This window comes from Delphinapterus leucas, chromosome 7 (assembly GCF_059928025.1).
Source record: "Delphinapterus leucas isolate spDelLeu-1000000601 "Yukka" chromosome 7, BTC_Dleu_Yukka2, whole genome shotgun sequence".
Classification (NCBI taxonomy): Eukaryota; Metazoa; Chordata; class Mammalia; order Artiodactyla; family Monodontidae; genus Delphinapterus; species Delphinapterus leucas.
In genome coordinates, this window is record NC_143135.1 from 65,659,013 (window position 1) to 65,679,152 (window position 20,140).

Here is a 20,140-nt window from a genome sequence, read left to right on the forward strand (position 1 = left end):
TGGGAGAAGATGGTGGGTGGAATAGGTTGGAAGGCCAAAGGTTAGTTCAATTTTAGACATGTTAATTTAAGATGTCTATTAGACATCCAAGTGGAAGTTCCTGGTAGACGATTGGATACAGGATCCTGAATTTCAGAGATGGGGCCTGGAAATATAAATTTGGGAGATGATAGAATACGGATACATCAATAGGAAAGATCACCAGAGAAATGAATTTAGCTGGAGAGGAAAAGTAGTTCAAGGAATGGACACTGGAGTGTTCTGATATTTAGAGGTCATGGGATGACAAGGAATAGCAAAAAAAGAAAGACCGAGTAAAAGTACCCAGAAACCTAGGAGACAAACCAGGTGAGTGGATGTCCTGGAAGCAAAATGAAAGCAGGGTGTCGATAAAGCAAGTGATCAGCTGTGCCAAATGGAGATGAGAGGTCAGTCCAACTGAGGACTGCGAAATGACCCTTGGACCTAGCAATAACATGGTCACTGTTGACCTCGGAAATGTTTAAGTAGAGTGGTATGGGCAAAGTTGGTGGATTTAACAGAGAAAAAGAGGAAAGGAAGAACTGAGAAATGGGGCAGTAGCAGAAAGGAGATGTTAAGTCGAGAAAGGAGCTTTTATTGATCATCTTCTCTTTGGTATCTAGGTAAAAGGAGGCATCCAAAAATACCAATTGAATAAACCAAGTTTAATATTAAACAACAGGTTTGCTCTGAATACATTGACCTATTTAAGTTCATATTTATCATGCAGGATCACATTAGGCACCGAAGGAATATTTTCTTTTCCCCTGGAAAAAAGTCAAACTAGAGCAGTTAGATAATGTCGAATTTTCAGAGAATTCAGATGCCCTGTTAAGTTTCCTGAACATTAGTGACCTTTTGGAGCGATTTCCACCACTGTGCCTGCTCTATGGTTAAGACACATTGTTGCCTTGCTAATGTATCATCCATCCCAGCTGAGTTTCTAAATTGTCCAAGCAAAAGATTTGTGAAACCCTAGAGAAAAGTAATTTTTAAGAGTTAAATAGATGAGATCAAGACCCAAGATCAAAACAACTGATGCAGACTTCCTGGTTATATTTAAACCCATGGAATTAAACAAATAATAACAAAAATAGTTTGCCAGTCTTGAGAAATCCATGGCCATTCTTGTCTGGTTTTCATTGAAAACTGGAAGGACTATTCCCAAAGTGACTGGTTGAGACATGAAAAACAAAAATCAGAAAAATGATGGCAAGTGCAGGCATGCTATGTAAAAGTACAGACAATAACAAACTAACAACTAGACTTTCCTGTGACTCATGGAAAAATATGTGAAATCAGGTTATCCAAGTTTAAAAATAATGAATCATACAACTTAAAATACAGATGTCAGGAAAGCACGTGTGTTTCTGAATAAAAATAATAATGAAAGGATACAGATATTTATGCAAACTTCAATCAATTACTGCTATACAAAAGCAGATTCTGCATTTTTTACTTGAGAATCCATGACAAGTATTAATAAACATAAATAATATCTACCTCAGTTAAATACAAAGAGATGTTACATTCTGTAGTAAGCAGTAGGTTTCATGCTTTCTTAAGTTTGGCTTTTTAAAATCATCTCTGATTTACATAGCAAATTAGATGAGAGCATACCTTTATACATTTGTTTTGGCAGAAAATCCAAAGTTTGGTAATTACAGAGCACAGCTAGAAAACACTTTAAGAGATCGACTACATAGTCAAAAAAAAAAGAAAAGAAAAGAAAAATCTACCCAGGTTTTAAGTCAATAAAGGTTTAAAGAAGGAAAAGAATCAGAAAACTTGAATTTTGGTTCCAACTTTGTCATCAATTGTGTTACTTTGGTATTTTTGATCCTTTAAACAATTTATGTTTTAGATACCTCCTTCCCTCACAGCAAAGAAACAAGTAAATCTGCTGTTTGGACTACAAAGTTTTAAAGTTCAATAACTTTAGATAAACTATTAGAATTTATATGTGTCTCAAGTTTAAGTTTTAAAAATAGAATTATCTCACAAAAGCTATATTTTAATACACCCTTTATATATTTATAGGTATATAAATGTATATAAATATATAAATTTAAATACATCTATCTAAGTGTTGTGTGTAGTGGAAACAGTGGTGCCCTGTTCAGGTCTTCTTCCCTTCTCCCTTTTCCCAATTTTCAGTATTAAAACACTCATTTCCCCAATCTCCCAGCTGCTGAAAGTGCTGCCTGCTGAGAGCTACTTCTGAGACCCTCCCCAGGAATTGCCATCCACAGACAAACGCTTCCCCACCCATGTCTAAGCGTCAAACCCAATGACTGTAATTTGGGAGTACACAGATTTGTCCTCCTGACTTCAAGACAGGACAACTCTGAACTATCATTTTACCTGCAGATCTCCTGTGTGAGCTGCTGAGGCCTCCGTGGAGACTATATCACAGTTCAACTTCTGCCTTGCCTCCTTAGTCCCTCACTCTTTACCAGGTGTTGATCTGAGCACACTAACCAACAAACCTCTGGCACGCAAATCTCTACTCCCAGTCTGTTTCCCTGGAAACCCAACCTGAAACATCCTTCATCCCACGGGCTAGTAAACCACAAGAGGCAAATCATCAGTCCCCCAAATGACTGTTTCTAAACCAGTCTGCGGCCAGAGCTTAGTCAGTTATTGCAGGCTGGAGAAGGAAGCAAAAAAAAAAAAAAAAAATCAGTTTAATCCTGTTTTGATTGTCCACTCATTATTGGAAATAAAAATATCATATGACAATGCTTATATGTGGAATCTAAGAAAAAGGTACAAATGAACTTAGTTACAAAACATAAATAGAGTCACAGATGTAGAAAACAAACTTGTGGTTACCAGGGGAGAAGCGGGGGGAGGGATAAATTGGGAGATTGGGATTGACATATACACACTACTATATATAAAATAGATAACTAATAGGGACCTACTGTATAGCACAGGGAACTCTGCTCAGTACTCTGTAATGGCCTATATGGGAAAAGAATCTAAAAAAAAAGTAGATATATGTAGATGTATAACTGATTCACTTTGCTATACACCTGAGACTAATACAACGTTGTAAATCAACTATACTCCAATAAAAAAAATTTTTTTTGAATTGTGGGATTGGAGTGAGAAAAACAACAACAACAACAGAAACAACTTCTAACTGACTGAGAACCTCCTGTGTGCCAAGCACCATGCCTAGCTTGATTATATATTTTTAATTCATATTCAAAGCTTCATAGAGACGTTACTATTATTATCCATGTTTTATAAAGAAGTAAACCAAAGGTAAGTGTGTTAATTATCTTGTTCAAGGTCACAGTACTAATAAGTGGGGTATTCAGGTCTCCAATCCCAGCTGTCCAGGATTCCAAAATCTATGGTCTAATACTGTACAGTAGCCTCTGATCTCCAACAACCTTTGTCAGCAAACGTTCTTGCTGGTTACACCCTGAGAGAATGCAAGTGCTACCGCAGAAAACAATCACAACTTTCTGGGAACACCCACCAGATTAGCGTGGCTTCCATGTGTAGCAAAGTCAATGTCAAGTATAAGAGATGTTGAAGCACTTTAAGCAATGAAAAGTCCAACCTTTGAGTTCCTAATTAAATCAGTAGTCAAAACTTAGCCTTACTTTGACTGAAATTATGAAAAATATTATAGTGCTTCTGTACCTTATCTTTGCACCAACTTTTTTTGTTATTTTCAGTTGTAAAAGCTTCATCTCTGTTTAAAAAATGAGGTGAAATTCAAGCTACTGAATCTGGGATCAATGGATATATTATAGATTTGATTTTTCCTTATACTGACACAATATATTAAAGTAAATAGTAGACTTTTCTAACAGGGGAATTTGACTTTCAACTCCCCACAATATTTGAAGAGCTTAGTAGTGTGGGCAATATAAAACTTTCAACTTCATATTTCTCTTGAAAATACATTTTTATAGTTTCATAAACTTCACTTTTAAATGGTAATTCTTTTTTGTTGACTCCAACAAGTATGTCTAAGAGCAATAGGAGTTTTAGAAATATGAATGCCCTGAATATGGCTAGGTGGTGAGGCATGAGAGAGACAGGGCCGAATAGCTAACAATACACCTTTCAGCCAGGCAGTCTGTGTTTCTATCTCACCTGTGCCACTAATTAGCTGTGTGCTATCTAATATTTCTGAGTCACATTATTTTCTGTATCATAGAGAGTTAACAGTACACATCACATAGAAATATAGAACTAAATAATATAATATTTTCAAAGTTTGTTTAGGCATTTAATTAGTAGGTACTATTATCCTTGACAAAGATGGGGTGTGTATACAATTTTAGTGGGAATTGGCATATGGGGAGTCACTTTGTTTTTTTTGTTTGTTTTTTTTTTGTTTTTTGCGGTACGTGGGCCTCTCATTGCTGTGGCCTCTCCTGTTGCAGAGCACAGGCTCCGGACGCGCAAGCTCAGAGGCCATGGCTCACGGGCCCAGCCGCTCCACAGCATGTGGGATCTTCCTGGCCTGGGGCATGAACCCGCGTCCCCTGCATCGGCAGGCAGACTCTCAACCACTGCACCACCAGGAAAGCCCTAAGTCACTTTGTTTTGCTTTGTTTTATTTCAAAGGAACCCTTAAAACTATCCAGTGAAAATGCTTGAAAAGTATGTATTTTACATGTAAGTGCCAAACAGGAGTAAATGGACAAAAAGAAGGAAATGGCAGGAAAAGAAAGTAAATTAACATAATAGCATAATGTAAAATTTAGCTTAGAAATGTTTTTGCTTTACTCAAATTCATTTCCAGGCAGCAGTACAGTTCACCTCTTTTCCCTCTTACAAAAACAGAGACTCCCTTGGGGCATGGTATGAGTGAGACAGCTAGCAATCCCCCCAAATGTGGGAGGGCTATAAACCATTTCCTAAGCCTACACAAAGTACATGGTACACAGATGGTCTGGTGAGAAGAATCTTCCTTTGCCTTAAAATTTCTTTTGGAAGCCAACTATTGTTGCAATTTAAAATATCTATGAGATATAATTCTTTCTAAAACAATTAACACTTTGAGGTTTAATATGGCATAATCAAAACATACAAAAAATGATGTTTAGAATAAGGATAAATGTGAATACAAAACCTAAACTTGCAAAGTCAAGATCCATTTTGACCGGCAGGTTGCTAGGCAAACCTAAGATATATTGATAACATTTGTCAAATAAGCAACAGAAATTAGGAGCAAGTTATTTTCCACTGTTAGCCCTGAGAATGGAGCAGTGGAGGTGAAAAGTTGACCTGCTGTCTCTAACCAGATGTTCTCAGTAAACTGTTTCCCTTTTTCTTTGGTGGTTCTTCCCAAACTACCTCCGCCATAAGTACATTTCCCATTCCTCTTATCAGCTAAAGAGAAATAGTCATCATGACCTTAAAGATTAGACTCAGAACCTGACTGGAAGCCTGCTCTTTGACTGAGAGACACATCAGCCATAAGCATTTCCTCTTTCTCCTTAAATCCTCTAGCTTTTCCTTTTCTCTGGCTTCACCTTCCAAGTGAGAGATGGGAGGAAAAGACAATCCATCTATGAAGTATTTCTCAAGGTAAGTCCCAAACACTAATTATATATTAAGCGTTTTTCACTCTTTCAACAGATATATATTGTGATACTCCGTGTACCAGATGCTGTGCTATGAACGTAACTTTGAAAGGGTTCCTGGAGCTTATGGTCTAGGAGGAAGACAGGTATTAAACAGGTAATTTAATGGCACTAATTGCTGAAGAGAATATACAGGGTCTTATAAAAGGAAAAGGTCAAGAGAATGTATGGTATTTGGAGAGTGAATAAGTGGAAGAAGCAGTGGTTGGTTTCTAGGGCAAAGAGATTAGTCTAGACAAAGATCTAAAAGTGAGAAAGTAGAAAAGGGTTAAATAAATGGGTGAATAAAATTTAATGGGATTATTTATTAAAGAACATCTTAAAACCATTAATATGGTAAGAGAAACTATGAATTTTTAAAAGCGATATACACTAACCACTATTTTCCAAACTATTTTAGGTCTTTTCTTTCTTGTTTTTCTTAGAGAATTTTCAGAGAACCATGTTCCTTAAAGAGAACTGAAGACTGGCCTGGAAGAAGCAGAAGGAAAAAGGAAAAATCTTTTCTTAATTGAAAAAAGTAAGAAAGAAGAAAAACTATGATGGATACAGAATCCCAGGCATCCAACCTCTTTGCCTCCATCCAACACACTCCAACCCTGAATCTTCTGAAACAAACCTGTAGTGGACACAGAGCCCTTGTGCTGAGGACTTACGAGACCTCCTTTAGAGTCAGGGTGATGGTCCTTTGCTGTAGGAAGCTGCTCATAAGGAGACTCATGAGGACTGTATACCTAACAGTGCTTCACTGAGTTGAGGAGAAGCTCTTCCGTCTCTGCACCCAGCCAAATACATCCTATTTCTCAAAGTAGTCACTAAACCAATATTCTTTCTCCAAGAACAATGTATTGTGGGCTTCCCTGGTGGCACAGTTGTTGAGAGTCCGCCTGCCGATGCAGGGGACACGGGTTCGTGCCCCGGTCCGGGAAGATCCCACATGCCACGGAGCGGCTGGGCCAGTGAGCCATGGCCGCTGAGCCTGCGCGTCCGGAGCCTGTGCTCCGCAACGGGAGAGGCCACAACAGTGAGAGGCCCGCATACCGGAGGGGGGGGGGGTGGGCGAAAAGAATAATGTATTGTTATTCCTATTCTTACACCTTAGGATTCCATGGGGTGGGGGTGGGGGAATGTAAATAGTCCTTCATTCACACAACAAAATGTAAAGTACCTGAGAAAATTCTTATATCATTTTAGCTTGTTTTATCTTTAGACTGCTATCCCTATCTTTTCTTTTGATTCATAGCCAAACACTACTATTTGGGAGTTGATGAGAGCAGAGATCCACTCACAGACAGAACTAATAAGTGACAGAGTTGGGACTGAATTCTAAAGTTCCTGTCATTTGTGTGAATATTTACTACCTTTGACCTCACATGTCATTTGTTCTCCCTTTCTTAGCTCTCTCTCCTATTTCCAGTTGCTGCTCTTCTGTTCCCTATGTTCCCTTCTCCTCTTTTCTTTTCCTCCCATCCGTGCCTCAAGCCAGCTACAGGGTTACCACAGCTCTTCCCCAATCAGCTTTCAGGAAGCAGACCAGGCCACATAAAGCATTTGCTTAAAGCCCTTCAGATTCTACACAACACTTTATGTTATTTCTCTTTTGCCCTGTAAAAAAGTTCTAGGCCAGATGAAAGACACTAGATCTAGAAGCATCTACTCAGTGTGTAACACAGGTGAAAAGTTCCTGGATTTTCTGTTTTGAGAGAACATAAAAGTTTTCAGTGACAGAATATATACTCAAAAGTAAACACTCTTCTTTTTTTTTTGGTTGAAGCTGGGTGATGGAAATGTGGGAGTTCATTATACTATTCTCTCTACTTTTGTGTATGTTGAAAAACATTTTTATAAAAAATCCCTCTCTTCTCTGTAGTTGACATTCAGCAACCGCCTTCTTTTCTTATTCCATATTCTCTACCTAATGCTATGATGAAGAAACGATTTTCAAAATATAGTCTCATGTTGTACACCTTAATATACACAATTTTCATTTTTCAATTATACCTCAATAAACCTGGAAAAAACTTTCAAACACAAAGAAAGGTTAATTTCTGAAGTAAATTTCATATGACCCCAAGATTGGGCCAAACTTCCTAAACTACTCTATCAAGACAAACTTACTTGTGTATTTCTCCCTTTTTCATTCTTCTCCTTCTTTTTATGTTACCAAATTTATGCCTACAGGATGTAGGGATGCAGAGAAATAGAAACATGTCTTACAACTATCAGAACTAAAGCACAGTGCTTCTGACTGTAGTGGATGCAATCACATGAAAATGGCTTCATGACTGAGCTGAAGGGTTGTTGATCAGATTTACTCCCCAAGCTTCCTGCTGTCCTAATAGGATGTGGGCAATCTTATTCAGCCACCCCGTAGGGTGTGCATGTGCTACAGGAGTGAAGGGTGTGACATGGCTACTTGGCTCCTGATGGCCTCAGGACTCCTGTTGGTTTTATATCTCATGAGGGCAACTAAGTTTCCACTGTTACTCATGGTGACACATTTCCCCTTTCACTGTCACCTGCAGCCCACACAGCACCAGATGAAAGGGTGTCTATCATCACTATTGGAGAAACTACTATAACTACTATATATATACTACTATATGTAGACTATATATATATATATACTATAACTACTGTAAATTACTATAATGACTATAAACTACTATACTATACCTGTCTCCAAGGTAGGCCAATGTTGCCATCTTTCGTGATAAAATGGAATGTTGTTAATTATTTCACTAGATACCAAACTACATTTCCTCAATAATTAATAATCTAGGAAATACAGTCAATAACTATGTCATATCTTAGTATGATGACAGACGGTAACTGGACTTATCATGGTGATCATTTAGAAACATATGGAAATATCGAATCACTATGTTGGGTAACAAGAACTAACATAGTGCTGTAGGTCAATTATACTTCAAAAGTAAATAAAGACACAAACAAACTCAAAAAGAAAAAGAGATGAGATTTATGGTTACCAGAGGAAGGTGGGTGGGGCATGGGGAGGGGGAAGTGGACGAAGGCCATCAAAAGGTACATACTTTCAGTTATAAGATAAATATGTACTAGGGATATAATATACAACATGATAAATATAATTAACACTGCGGTGTGATACATATGAAAACTGTTAACAGAGTAAATCCTAAGAGTTCTCATCACAAGGAAAATACATTTATTTTCTACTTCTTTAATTTTGAATCTATATGAGATGACAAACGTTCACTAAACTTATTGTGCTAATCACTTCATGATGTATGTAAGCTAAATCATTATGCTGCATACCTTAAACAGTGGTATATGTCAATCATATCTCAATAAAACTGGAAGACAAATTAAAAATAAATAAATAGATAAATAAATTTGCTACATACAAACGGAATGCAAAATTTGGAGCAAATGAAGCAAAAAATTCTCTTTCTTTTTAAAGATTGCTATTGGATAAATAACTTCTGTTCTTTCTCTAACCGTTTGACACTTCCTTTCTGCTTGTTTTATCCTTTAAATACAAAATTTTCTGGCCTAGCCATCTTCACAAATACATGTTCTCAAGGGACAAGTTCACACTGAAAATAAAAATCATAATACTTGCTAACATGTATTGACATGTACCTGACACTTCACGTTCCAGGCTGTGTTCTACATACTTTATTTGTAGTAGTTCATTTAAACTCATAAATGTTTGAATAGCTGTTGCTTTTATCACAATATTACACTGAGAAATGAATGTACAAAAAGGTGAAGTAACTTGGCCAAGGTTTCCAAATTTTCAACTTGACTAATACAACAAATTTAACAGCGGTTCCAATCCCAGCACAGCCTCATCCCTAAACCTTAGCACTTTGACACCAGTTATTTTTCTGGCCTCTCCCTCATAATTTGTTCAATTTTATTTGCATATCTTAGCATATATTTTAAACATGTGGTCCCTGTCTCAGTTACCTTTGTTAGAAACTGAATAAAATCTTAACCTCTATCATCAATGGGGAATATTAAATAAATTACAGTACATTCCTACCATGAAATATTATACAGTGATCAAAAAGAATGAGGCATATACAAATACGGTAACATGGAAAGTTGTCCATGACATATTGTTGTGTAAAAAGAGAAAATGATAAAACAAAGGATCCAGTAAACAAATGCCAGACACCTATATATGCCAAAGTATACAGAAAAATATCTGGAAGACTATAGGTCAAATTCAAGAAAAGGACTGGGGAGTGGGGAAATGAGGAAAAGTTATAATGTGATCATACATGCTTGTGAATTGTTTACTTTTTTATAATGGGTTCATGCCATTTGTATAATGGAAAAAAATAACGTGAAACAATGGGCTAACAATATTTGATAATGCCGTTATTTAGCTAGATTTCCCCTCATAATTATTCCATTTTATTTTTCTGACCTTATTTTCCTTTCCTTTCTCCATACACAACCTGGGTGCCAATTATACTGGGCTTTTTCTTTTCTAAACATTTTCTTATGCTTCCACCTCAACCCAGAGTAATTTCCTTTTCTATAATTTTAATCTCTCTAAAGAAAATCATGCACATACTATATTTTGGTACATAATTCATAAAAGGAGGAGTCCAAATATTCAGGAAATTTTCTGCATTTTGAATCAACAAGGTTTAATGAATTAAATATACTATTTCCTGAAGTTTAAAGTTGTAGAAAATAATAAATAGTTTAAAAGTTTCTGAATAATTATAGTTCTTTGTAAAAAGATGGCTTATTTAAACATTAAGGATATTGTGACAGGTTTGAATGATATGGAGTGGAGTGGAGTGTACACACACAAAAAGAAAAAGACACATTTCATTCTAAAAATTAAAAAATCGAAAAACAAGTTTCTTACCATTGTGAGAGTAAATGGATGGTTTTCCAATGCGGACACACTGGGACAATGTAGAACAATATACTAAAAAGCAACAAACAATTTTTAAATGACCAGAAAAGAAATCCAAATAGTCTAATGATGCTAATTTTCAAAAAATATGTAAAGATAAAGGGTATTTTAAAAGTTTCCGGACACTGACTCACCTGGCCAGGTCTTGCTTTAAAATTTTCTTTGACCATTCGGATTTCCATGACATCTGAGGGATGACTTATGACTGAGATGATGGTGACTGGTTTATTGCTCCGGATACACCTGTAAAGCCTTTCAGCACAATACAGGCACAAAGGTCCAGAAATCCAAAGCCAGGTCTAATGGAGAATTTTTGAAATACACTTTCAGAAACACTTGTATTATAAGAATCTTTATATCCTGCCCAACTGCTTATTTGACACATTACAGTAATAATACAGTAATAATATATATTTTTTAGCATTCAATAATAAACATTTATTTCTTGGTAACATAACTGTAGGACAACTGGGGTGTTTGTTCCATGTATCACATCATAGGACCAAAGCTTGAGGAGCAGTGGCTACCCAGGTATGCTCTTGCCATGGTGCTGGCAGAAGTACAAGAGGACAAGCCCAATCAGACAAGCACACACATCATATCCTCTGCTCACATCACATCCACTAGCATCCCATTGGCCAAAGCAAGTTACATGGCCAAAAATATGGAACGCTTCATGAGTTTGCCTGTCATCCTTGAGCAGGGGCCATGTTAATCTTCTCTGTATCGTTCCAATTTTAGTATATGTGCTGCTGAAGCAAGAACAGTAATAATATTTTAATCTGTATTTTAAATAACAAAGTGTAAAGAAAAATGCGTAAAAAACAACAGATGCTCACTGCAACTTAAACAAGAGTAAAGTATGAAATAAAAGGGGAAGTAATATCAAGACCCTACCCTCTAGCCATTGCTAAGGGTATAACTACCATTAACAGGTAAGCATACATTGTTTCATATATCCTTCTGTGCACACCAGAAATATATAATGTATATATATACAATATCTTTATCTAACAAAAGAAGAAAGGGAAGTAAAAGCTCAAATAAATCTGAAGATGATTTTAACAAAAATGTACCAGTTCAATGTTTGTTAAAAAAAATGAGAACCTTAGATATTGTTAATGCACACAATGTATACGCATAATGTACATATACAAAATGTATACCCAACGTAAAATACGTATATGCACATATTTTTAAATATGGGTATACCACATGTGTTGTTCACAACTTACTTTTATGTAATATGAATAGCAGATAATATTTAGAATTTGGAAACCATGACAATTTTGCACGTGTTCTGGAGGGATAGCCCTGATCCCAGGATAACTGCATAACCTGTGTAGCCAACCTTTCTCCTACAGCTGCATACTTTACCTCCCTCAACACCTGGAGGCCTCCAACCCAAACGTATTTCCATGGTCACTTTTTTAAACCTTATTTACAGAGTTATTCCAGAACTATATTCTTCCACTCAAATCATGCCTCTTCCTCACATTTGGTTAGAAACTGTGTGAAGAGTAAGCATCACAGAACAAGCTCTGCAACTTTGGGACAGTCACCATTCGAGCATCAGGTCGCACACAAGTAAAGTGGGAGTCCCAATACCTGCCCTCCCTAACATATAGCATTGTGTGAAGCCCAGAAAAGCAATGAAGGTTGTAAAGTCTAATAGGAATCTAGAGGGTTATTATTAATAATAAACACAAGACTAACACTCACTCCAAGGTCATCTACAAACTCGACCTTTTGACCCCCCTTTCTTCTTCTTAAAACAGACATTCAACATCACTATTCCCTGATTTTCACCTGCTACAGACAAAGAATACAGGGCATAATACCCATGTGGGCAGCTCCCATGGCCACAAGGGAAGATTAGGACCTTTATCAAACTACTGGCTGGGTCTTTGGGAAAGAAGTTTTCTAAGAGCAAATCAACAACCTGGTTTTACACTCTACTTCTCCCACGTGTTAGCCTGTAGAGTTTGGTCAAGGTATTTTATGTATTTAAGCCACAATTTCCTCATCAGAAAATTGAGGATGATACTAATTACTTCAAAGAGTTGTGAATACTGAAGAAATTGTGCATATAACATATTTTAGCATAGTTCCTAGCAGACGATATTAAGCATTCAATAAACTGATTTTACAGCTTAGTATTTATAATATTATATATAATATTGTACCATAATATTATAATATACCATAATAACTATTAGTAGTAGTACTAGTTTTTTCACTATTGTTTTCCTTATTCAACTTATTTTTCTCAATGCATAAGGAAAATATCTTTGCTACCTTTCTTGTGGCAAGTACCAGTGCCACAGTATGCAAAGATCATACGATCAGTTAAGCAGGGATTTTCTATATTCTGTAATATCATAGGTCTTTCTCGTTGAGCTGTCGGCTGCCTATAATGAAACAATAGGTACTAACTTGCTATTGAAACATCCTGAAACATTCTCTTCTGCAAGAAGAATTGCTTCATTACCTTCAAAAACATGTCTAAATACAATGTTGATCAATTGTTATGGAAACATGGACTTTGCAGAGACTATTAAAGACATAGAATTAATCTGACCTGTGGAAAATTAGCTTGGAACCTGGGCTCTTCCATACAAATCTTCACAAATGTGTTCTGGGTAAGCTCATCTGGTTTTGAAAATCCTCCAGGGAAAGGTTCATGAAAATGTTCTGAGAGATACTCTGGTAAGTGAATATTCTGGTAGCGGGTTCCATTAAGATTGATGCAGCCAGGAGGGTGCGTATCTAAATTAGTTTGATACTTAAGCAGCCCTCTAAAGTTAAGAAAAAAATAAAAACAAGGAGATGAAAAAGAGATTGAAATCAGAGAACAGAGTACAAGAAAATAACCTTACTTTCTTGTTAACTTTACATAGCATTTATCCAAAAGAAATGCTTCTCATATATCTTACTTAAGAGCAATTGAGAAATCTTAAAACTTTTAATAAGTTCTTTACTATGGAACTAAATCAAAAAATTTAGACCCCCCCCACAAATGCCACAAATACATGGTAGAGAAGACACATGCAATCTTTCCAAACATTCTTGAATTTGACAGCCTTTACTTCAAGTCTATTAGGCATTCATACAATCACATACAAGTTTTCACTTCAATAAACACTATAATGATGAGTACTTTCACTATAATTTCAAACACAAATGGAAAAGTATGGGGATCATGCTTGATTTGGCTAAGACTAGATGAAACAAGCCTTGTTGATTTACAGAGAAACGTTAAACAAACATAACAACAGAAACTGGAAGCTTGCATCTCCTGTGATCTGAAAACAATACACAGCAATCAGGCCCTAAACCTGCTTACTTTTCAATTTCTCCATAAACAGGACCACATAAAAGGCTCAAAATAATGAATCAGGAAGGAGAACTTAAAACCCTAAAATCCCATTCTTATTATTTCATATTTTGTGAGATTTAAGATAACCCTTCAACTTTCTGTGCTCTTTATTTCTTATAAGGAGTTAAGTAAGATCTACCTCACAGGGATAGTGCATGAAATCATAGATTATATTAAAAAAATTTTTTTTGCATAAGCAAATCTTGAAGAAAAAAGTAAGATTTTGAAAAGCATTGAAAATGTTTATTTTAATTTTGAGATATTAAAATTTTGGTTTCCAAAATTATTTTTCCTCGTTGTCTGAGTATGTTTTTAAATTACCCTTCATGCTCCCAAACAATCAATTTTAGTACATTTAAAAAGTACATCTTTAAGTTCACCACAGCTATAATTTTACAAATGATATTATAAGGATGATATTTTCAAACAACAAAAACTATAACAAGAAAACTGATACTAAATAGGTCAATGACTTAGCAATGACTAAGGTAGTCTTTGGTGGAATGTACCATCTACTCAACCTGATCATTCTCCCTTTTACGCCTTTTACTTATGTTCAATTCCCTTTCTCTCTTCACTTTATTTTACTTTCTTCCCTAAAACCAGTCATTATGAAGTCACTGGAGAGCACAGAGAACACATCAGGAGAATCTAAGTAGTGGCTGTATTACATAACATCCATGGTAGACCACACACACATTTTTTTTCAGTAATGCAGTAGATATGGCCTAGGTATGGAATAAATGAATGCATATTATATAAATGTGAGCCAAGTACATAATCTTTTATAGAGTTCTAGTCATATAATACAATTGTGCCATTTTAATACTTGAAAAGTCCATTAATTTGATGCAGCTTTTATTACAAGTAATGAGTTACCCAAACCTGTTGCTCTTATTAACTATCCCGAGGGTAGTGGCTGATGGGTGGGCAGGCCAAAAATCTCGATAATTTTTTTCTATTGGTTGCTAAGTTGAACAAACATTGGCATAATGCAACTGGTAGTATCCTAGGTGGTGCTACAGATAGTCAGATCTGGCCCCTAACACTCCAAAACTTAAAATCCAGTTTAGAAGATACCTTTAGAGAAGCTGAACATAACTCAGACCACAAATAATCATTTGAGTAGAGTGATTTGATAAGAGCTTAGTGGGCTTCCCTGGTGGCGCAGTGGTTGAGAGTCCGCCTGCCGATGCAGCGGACACAGGTTCGTGCCCCAGTCCAGGCAAATCCCACATGCTGCGGAGCGGCTGGGCCCGTGAGCCATGGCCGCTGAGCCTGCGCGTCCGGAGCGTGTGCTCCGCAACGGGAGAGGCTACAACAGTGAGAGGCCCGTGTACCGCAAAAAAAAAAAAAAAAAAAAGAGCTTAGTAACGTATAGAAGACATGAGGTCCAGTCCAGAGCAATTTGTATACATTTCACATTACCCTCACCACAGCTACATGAAATACAAATTATTATTCCCATTTTACAAATTAAGAAACTATTTTAATAAATTAATACCCTAGGGTCACACAGCTAATAAGTGGCCAAGCCAGGATTTGAACACAGGTCTGACTCAAATTCTAAGCTCTTAAGAAACTATTTTAATAAATTAATACCCTAGGGTCACACAGCTAATAAGTGGCCAAGCCAAGATTTGAACACAGGTCTGACTAAAATTCTAAGCTCTTCACCTCTTAGTATACAGCATGTTAGTTCACTGGATCATTGGATCCTCACAACATACCTTTAAAAAAGTAAGGGAGGGGAAGGTCAATATTTATTAAGAAAGTATGTCAGGAATTTTGTAAACATCTATTTCCCACTTAAAATTCAAAACAAAATAACATACCAGGTGTTTTTATTCCCATTACACAGATGAGAAACACAAGGCTATCGTTTAGGTCAGAGATTAATTAAGTAGTAGTCAAAGCATGGGATTCAGAAACCTGAGCTCCCTCACTCCAAAAACCTATATTGTGCATAGCAAATCAGTTGGTTAAAGAAGTAGACATTAAGGGAAGGGGTTCAAAACGAACAAAAGCCTGGAAATTAGGTCAGATAGAGAGAGAGAGTGTGTGTGTGTGTGTGTGTGTGAGTGAGTGTGTGTGTGTGTGTGTGTGTGTGTGTGTGTGAAGGGGCTGCTTCACATCAGGCAAAGAAATGTTATTTATTCCTTCTCCTGAGTCATCACAGCATTCAAGTGGGCATCACCCCATGGGCTAATGGTCCTTAGAATGACAAATGTTTTTACTATGCAGTACAAATCTTCAGGACAGCCCAATCAAATAAACAATGTTGCCATTCTTGGTGTATAAAGTAGCATATAATATTCTAAAATCCCTTTTAATTTTGAGAGTTTTATGTTATTTTAAGCTATTATCAAGCTTAATGGCATAGGTTACCTCTGTCTATGCCCATTAAAATGGCCTTTTCTTTGTCTCAGATTGTAGTTGTTGCCATTGAAGAAACATGGATAAGAGAGAAAAGATCTACGGGCAAACAATGATAAGAAACAAAAAATATCATTCATCAGAAAAAAATCAAGCATGGAATCTCTGGGTTTTTGGGCTAAATTAGGTGGTAAAGATACTGACGGGTTCAAAAGGAAGGACGCTGGCAGGTATTAAACTTAGTATTGGAAGGATAGGTAGTACATGCCAGACAGGTGCTTGCTGCTTCAATACCTATTTCCACAAACTTCATAATACATTTGTGTGGTAAAGGTCAGTAGCCCCATCTCAGAATGAGTGAAAACATTCAGAACTGTTAAGTAATCTGCCCAAGACCACACTGTCAGTCAGTAGCCAAGTCAGAGTACAAAGGCCATACACCTTCCCATGTACTAGACCTAATCCCCCTGCAGAATCCCCATTCTACTTATGAACAATATACTGAAATTGAAGGTCAATGTGTGCAATGAATAAACTTCATGGCTCTACATGGTTATATATCTGGAAAAGGAGGTAGTATATTTCTACCAAACCAATAATTTTATGTTATTTTTTAAGTTCAAATAAATGCAGTAACTTACTTTTTCATTGTACTAGTAAAAAATAAAACTTTTTTAGTACTGGTACAGAACTTTTTAGAAATTTTAGAAATTTCTTTGGTACTACTGAAGAAATTCTTAGAATTTGCAACCCTAGAATATAATATTTCTTTAAAAATTATATTTCAAGTCCATAAAATAATTTCACTCTGAAGAACTTTGAATAGGAATGTACATTAGATATTATAGATACTAGATTGATAGATAAAAATCAGATATCATCTTTTTAATCCAAGTACTTCACTGTGACCACATTTGTTAAAACTGAGTTCAATATTACATGTGGTCTTTGTGATTTCTTTGAATCCCTAGTACCTATATTTATTTCAGCAAACATAATAGACTTGTCTTTCTTTAGAGTTTAATGCAATCTTTTCAAATACAACAGAGCCCACTTTAATTAACACTTTAAATAATGCACAGCTGTATCTATCTGACGAATAATCCTGATTTTCTTCCTTGCCCCACATCACCACTGAGATACACCTATTTCACATTTATTATTATTTAAGTTTTGAAACGTATTAATTTAAATGATATGGCCTCTGTCTTTAAGAAGCTTAGAATTTAGTGCACTTCTATCCAACAGAACTTTCTGTGGTGGTAGAAATGGTCTAAATCTGTGCTGTCCAGCCATGGGCCACATGTGGCTATTGAGCAATTGAAACGTGGTAGTTCAGGCAAAAAATTGAATTTTTCATATTATTTCATTGTAATTAATCTAAATTGAATAGCACAACTTTAATGGGTATAATTAGGCATGAAAGCAAAAACAACTAAAAACCAAAATGAGTAATGCTATATAGATGTATAGTGACCCCTAGAGAGTACATAGAGATAATGAACTCTGATTATGACATTCTGGAAAGGGCTTCACGGGGAAGCAACTGAAGGATGTGGAGATTCTAATGTTAGAGACTAGGGAAATGGCATTCCAATATGAGGGAGGAGTATGAACAAAAGCACATTGTTTATTCCCAAATTAGTAGAAGGGATAATATCTTGTGCATTTATATATCCCTCTTATAACTACACTCACTGCCAAATCTCATCAGCCCTCCTGCAAGTTTCTTGCATGTAGTAAGTCTTCAGTGAGTTTCTAGTGAATTGATTTTAAAAGCAAATAATAACTACATAATTTGTTTGAATACAGCAAGTGCATCTAAAAGTTAAAATAAAGGGAGGGCGTCCCTGGTGGTGCAGTGGTTGAGAGTCTGCCTGCCGATGCAGGGGATATGGGTTCGTGCCCAGGTCCGGGAAGATCCCACATGCCGCGGAGCGGCTGGGCCCGTGAGCCATGGCCTCTGAGCCTGCACATCCAGAGCCTGTGCTCCGCAACGGGAGAGGCCACAACAGTGAGAGGCCCGCCTACCGCAAAAAGAAATAATAATAATAAAATAAAGGGAACATTCTTATATTGTTGTACCTTTCCTAATTAAATGAAAAATCATTTGAAAGTGAAAGAAAAAGATGTTAGTGAATGGTAAGCAGAGAATATTGCCAAGTTAAGACAGTGATGTGGCAGGGAGTTGGGGAAGGAGGCACATGGCCTATGTGGGAATAGGAACACTTATTACTAATTTTTTTTAGGTATATTGCATTATGTTCTAAAAGAGAGATTTTGAAGTATCTCTGGAATGTCTAGCGTTCTTCAATCATGAGAGATCAAGGATTTTATGGTGTATCAAAACACATGGTTGTGGACACTATTGTTTTTGCACTCATAAGGATTTCAAGATGTGCTTTCAACACTCAACAGCCTTTCCACAAAATAGGTTTCTTTCTTTCTTTCCTTTTTTCCTCACTAGGCATTATAGTTATACCACTATTTTTTAATGCCTGGCTGTGACAAAGTCATAGAAAATAATATAGTACACAGAATAAATCCTACCAGGTTAAAACATAGAAATCATAAGAACTTTTTATGGCAAAAGTTAAATATTACAAAACACTATGCCTGCCAAAAAGAGAATCACAAAATCATCTCTACTTTAACTGCAAGTTACACATTTTTAACAAATGCATTGTTGCTTATGAGACCTTTATGTTTGTGGTGATTTTAATCCTTTTCTAAAGTGGAGAAAAAAATCCTTGTCCCATGAGGAATCTATTTTTTACCTTGTATTCTATAACATACAAAATATTTCTTTTCTTTACAGAAAAAATATAACAACTTGTTTCTGACCGTTCTTTTTACTTTGCTTCAAGTACAAAAAAAGAGCTTAAGAAAATACATCCAAATTCAATATTGCAAAACCCACTGGAATTCACTGGATTCTGAGGAATCCACTAGAATATACACTACTTAAGGTCAAAGATTTGTCCTGTGCCTCTATTTTTCTGGTGTCTAGAACAGTGCCTATAATCTGTAACAAGTGTTCGATAAATATTCACTGAATGGATTAATAAATGGCTAGAAGTATATAAACAATTTTTTGTTGTGGTTATTTTTGAAACACGTGATTGAGGAGTCACCCGGTTTTAACAAACACAGAAGTTAGTTCGAACTCATTCTAATTTCAATAAAGATGTCTAGACTTCAGCAAATGGCATTTAGTAAAATAAACCACGTGTGTTCATTCATCTTTGCAGGGAATAGCATTAAATAGGTCTGCAACTTACAGCATCCCTCTTCACCCTTGAGTACTGCAAAGTCCAACCTGAGATCTCAGCCCTGCCCTGAACCTGAGCCCATCCTAACCTAGGTAGACAAGTCATCAAGAAAGTCAATCCTATCTGTTAGCAGCATCTAGAAATAGAATGCTTTCCTAAACTAAGGATCCAGCGTGCCTCAGGGAAACCCTAAGCATCAGATACCCATCCAACCAAAGCTTCTACTCTCACCCCCATTTTGTCGGGTCTAGCCAGATTCTTGCCAGATACTTGCCTCTGCATTCTTTGCTGGGCTCTTGCTACAGATAGCCGAGTGTACTCGCAACCTGCAGCTTGAGTGGAGCACGTATTGTGTCTAGCTCTTGCTGGTGGTGATGCCCAAGGTACGAGACTGGGCAACACAAACAGGGCCAGCATCATGGGTGTGTGACCTGTGTGCTCTCACGGGATCCTGATCTTAGAAAGGCACTGTAATTGGTTCAGTGCTCTGTTGCCATCATCTTGAAATGCTTAATAATTTTCTATCAAAGGGCCCCGCATTTTCATTTTG

The 20,140-nt window shown here is 36.5% G+C and overlaps 1 protein-coding gene and 1 non-coding gene across 2 annotated transcripts in view; both read right to left on the reverse strand.

The window, feature by feature from the left end:
* Positions 1 to 20,140, reverse strand: part of NOX4 (NADPH oxidase 4) — a 153,045-nt gene that overhangs the window by 81,132 nt on the left and 51,773 nt on the right. Inside the window, exons 9-11 of the mRNA XM_089915387.1 lie at positions 13,145 to 13,361; positions 10,698 to 10,862; positions 10,513 to 10,575 (exon numbers count right to left, since the gene is read on the reverse strand). Coding sequence (XP_089771513.1) covers positions 10,513 to 10,575; positions 10,698 to 10,862; positions 13,145 to 13,361 — 445 coding nt within the window. The remainder of the gene's footprint in view (positions 1 to 10,512; positions 10,576 to 10,697; positions 10,863 to 13,144; positions 13,362 to 20,140) is intronic.
* LOC115802648 (U6 spliceosomal RNA) lies at positions 11,222 to 11,328 on the reverse strand. Its single transcript, XR_004023162.2, has one exon. It is a non-coding gene; the product is annotated as a U6 spliceosomal RNA (small nuclear RNA).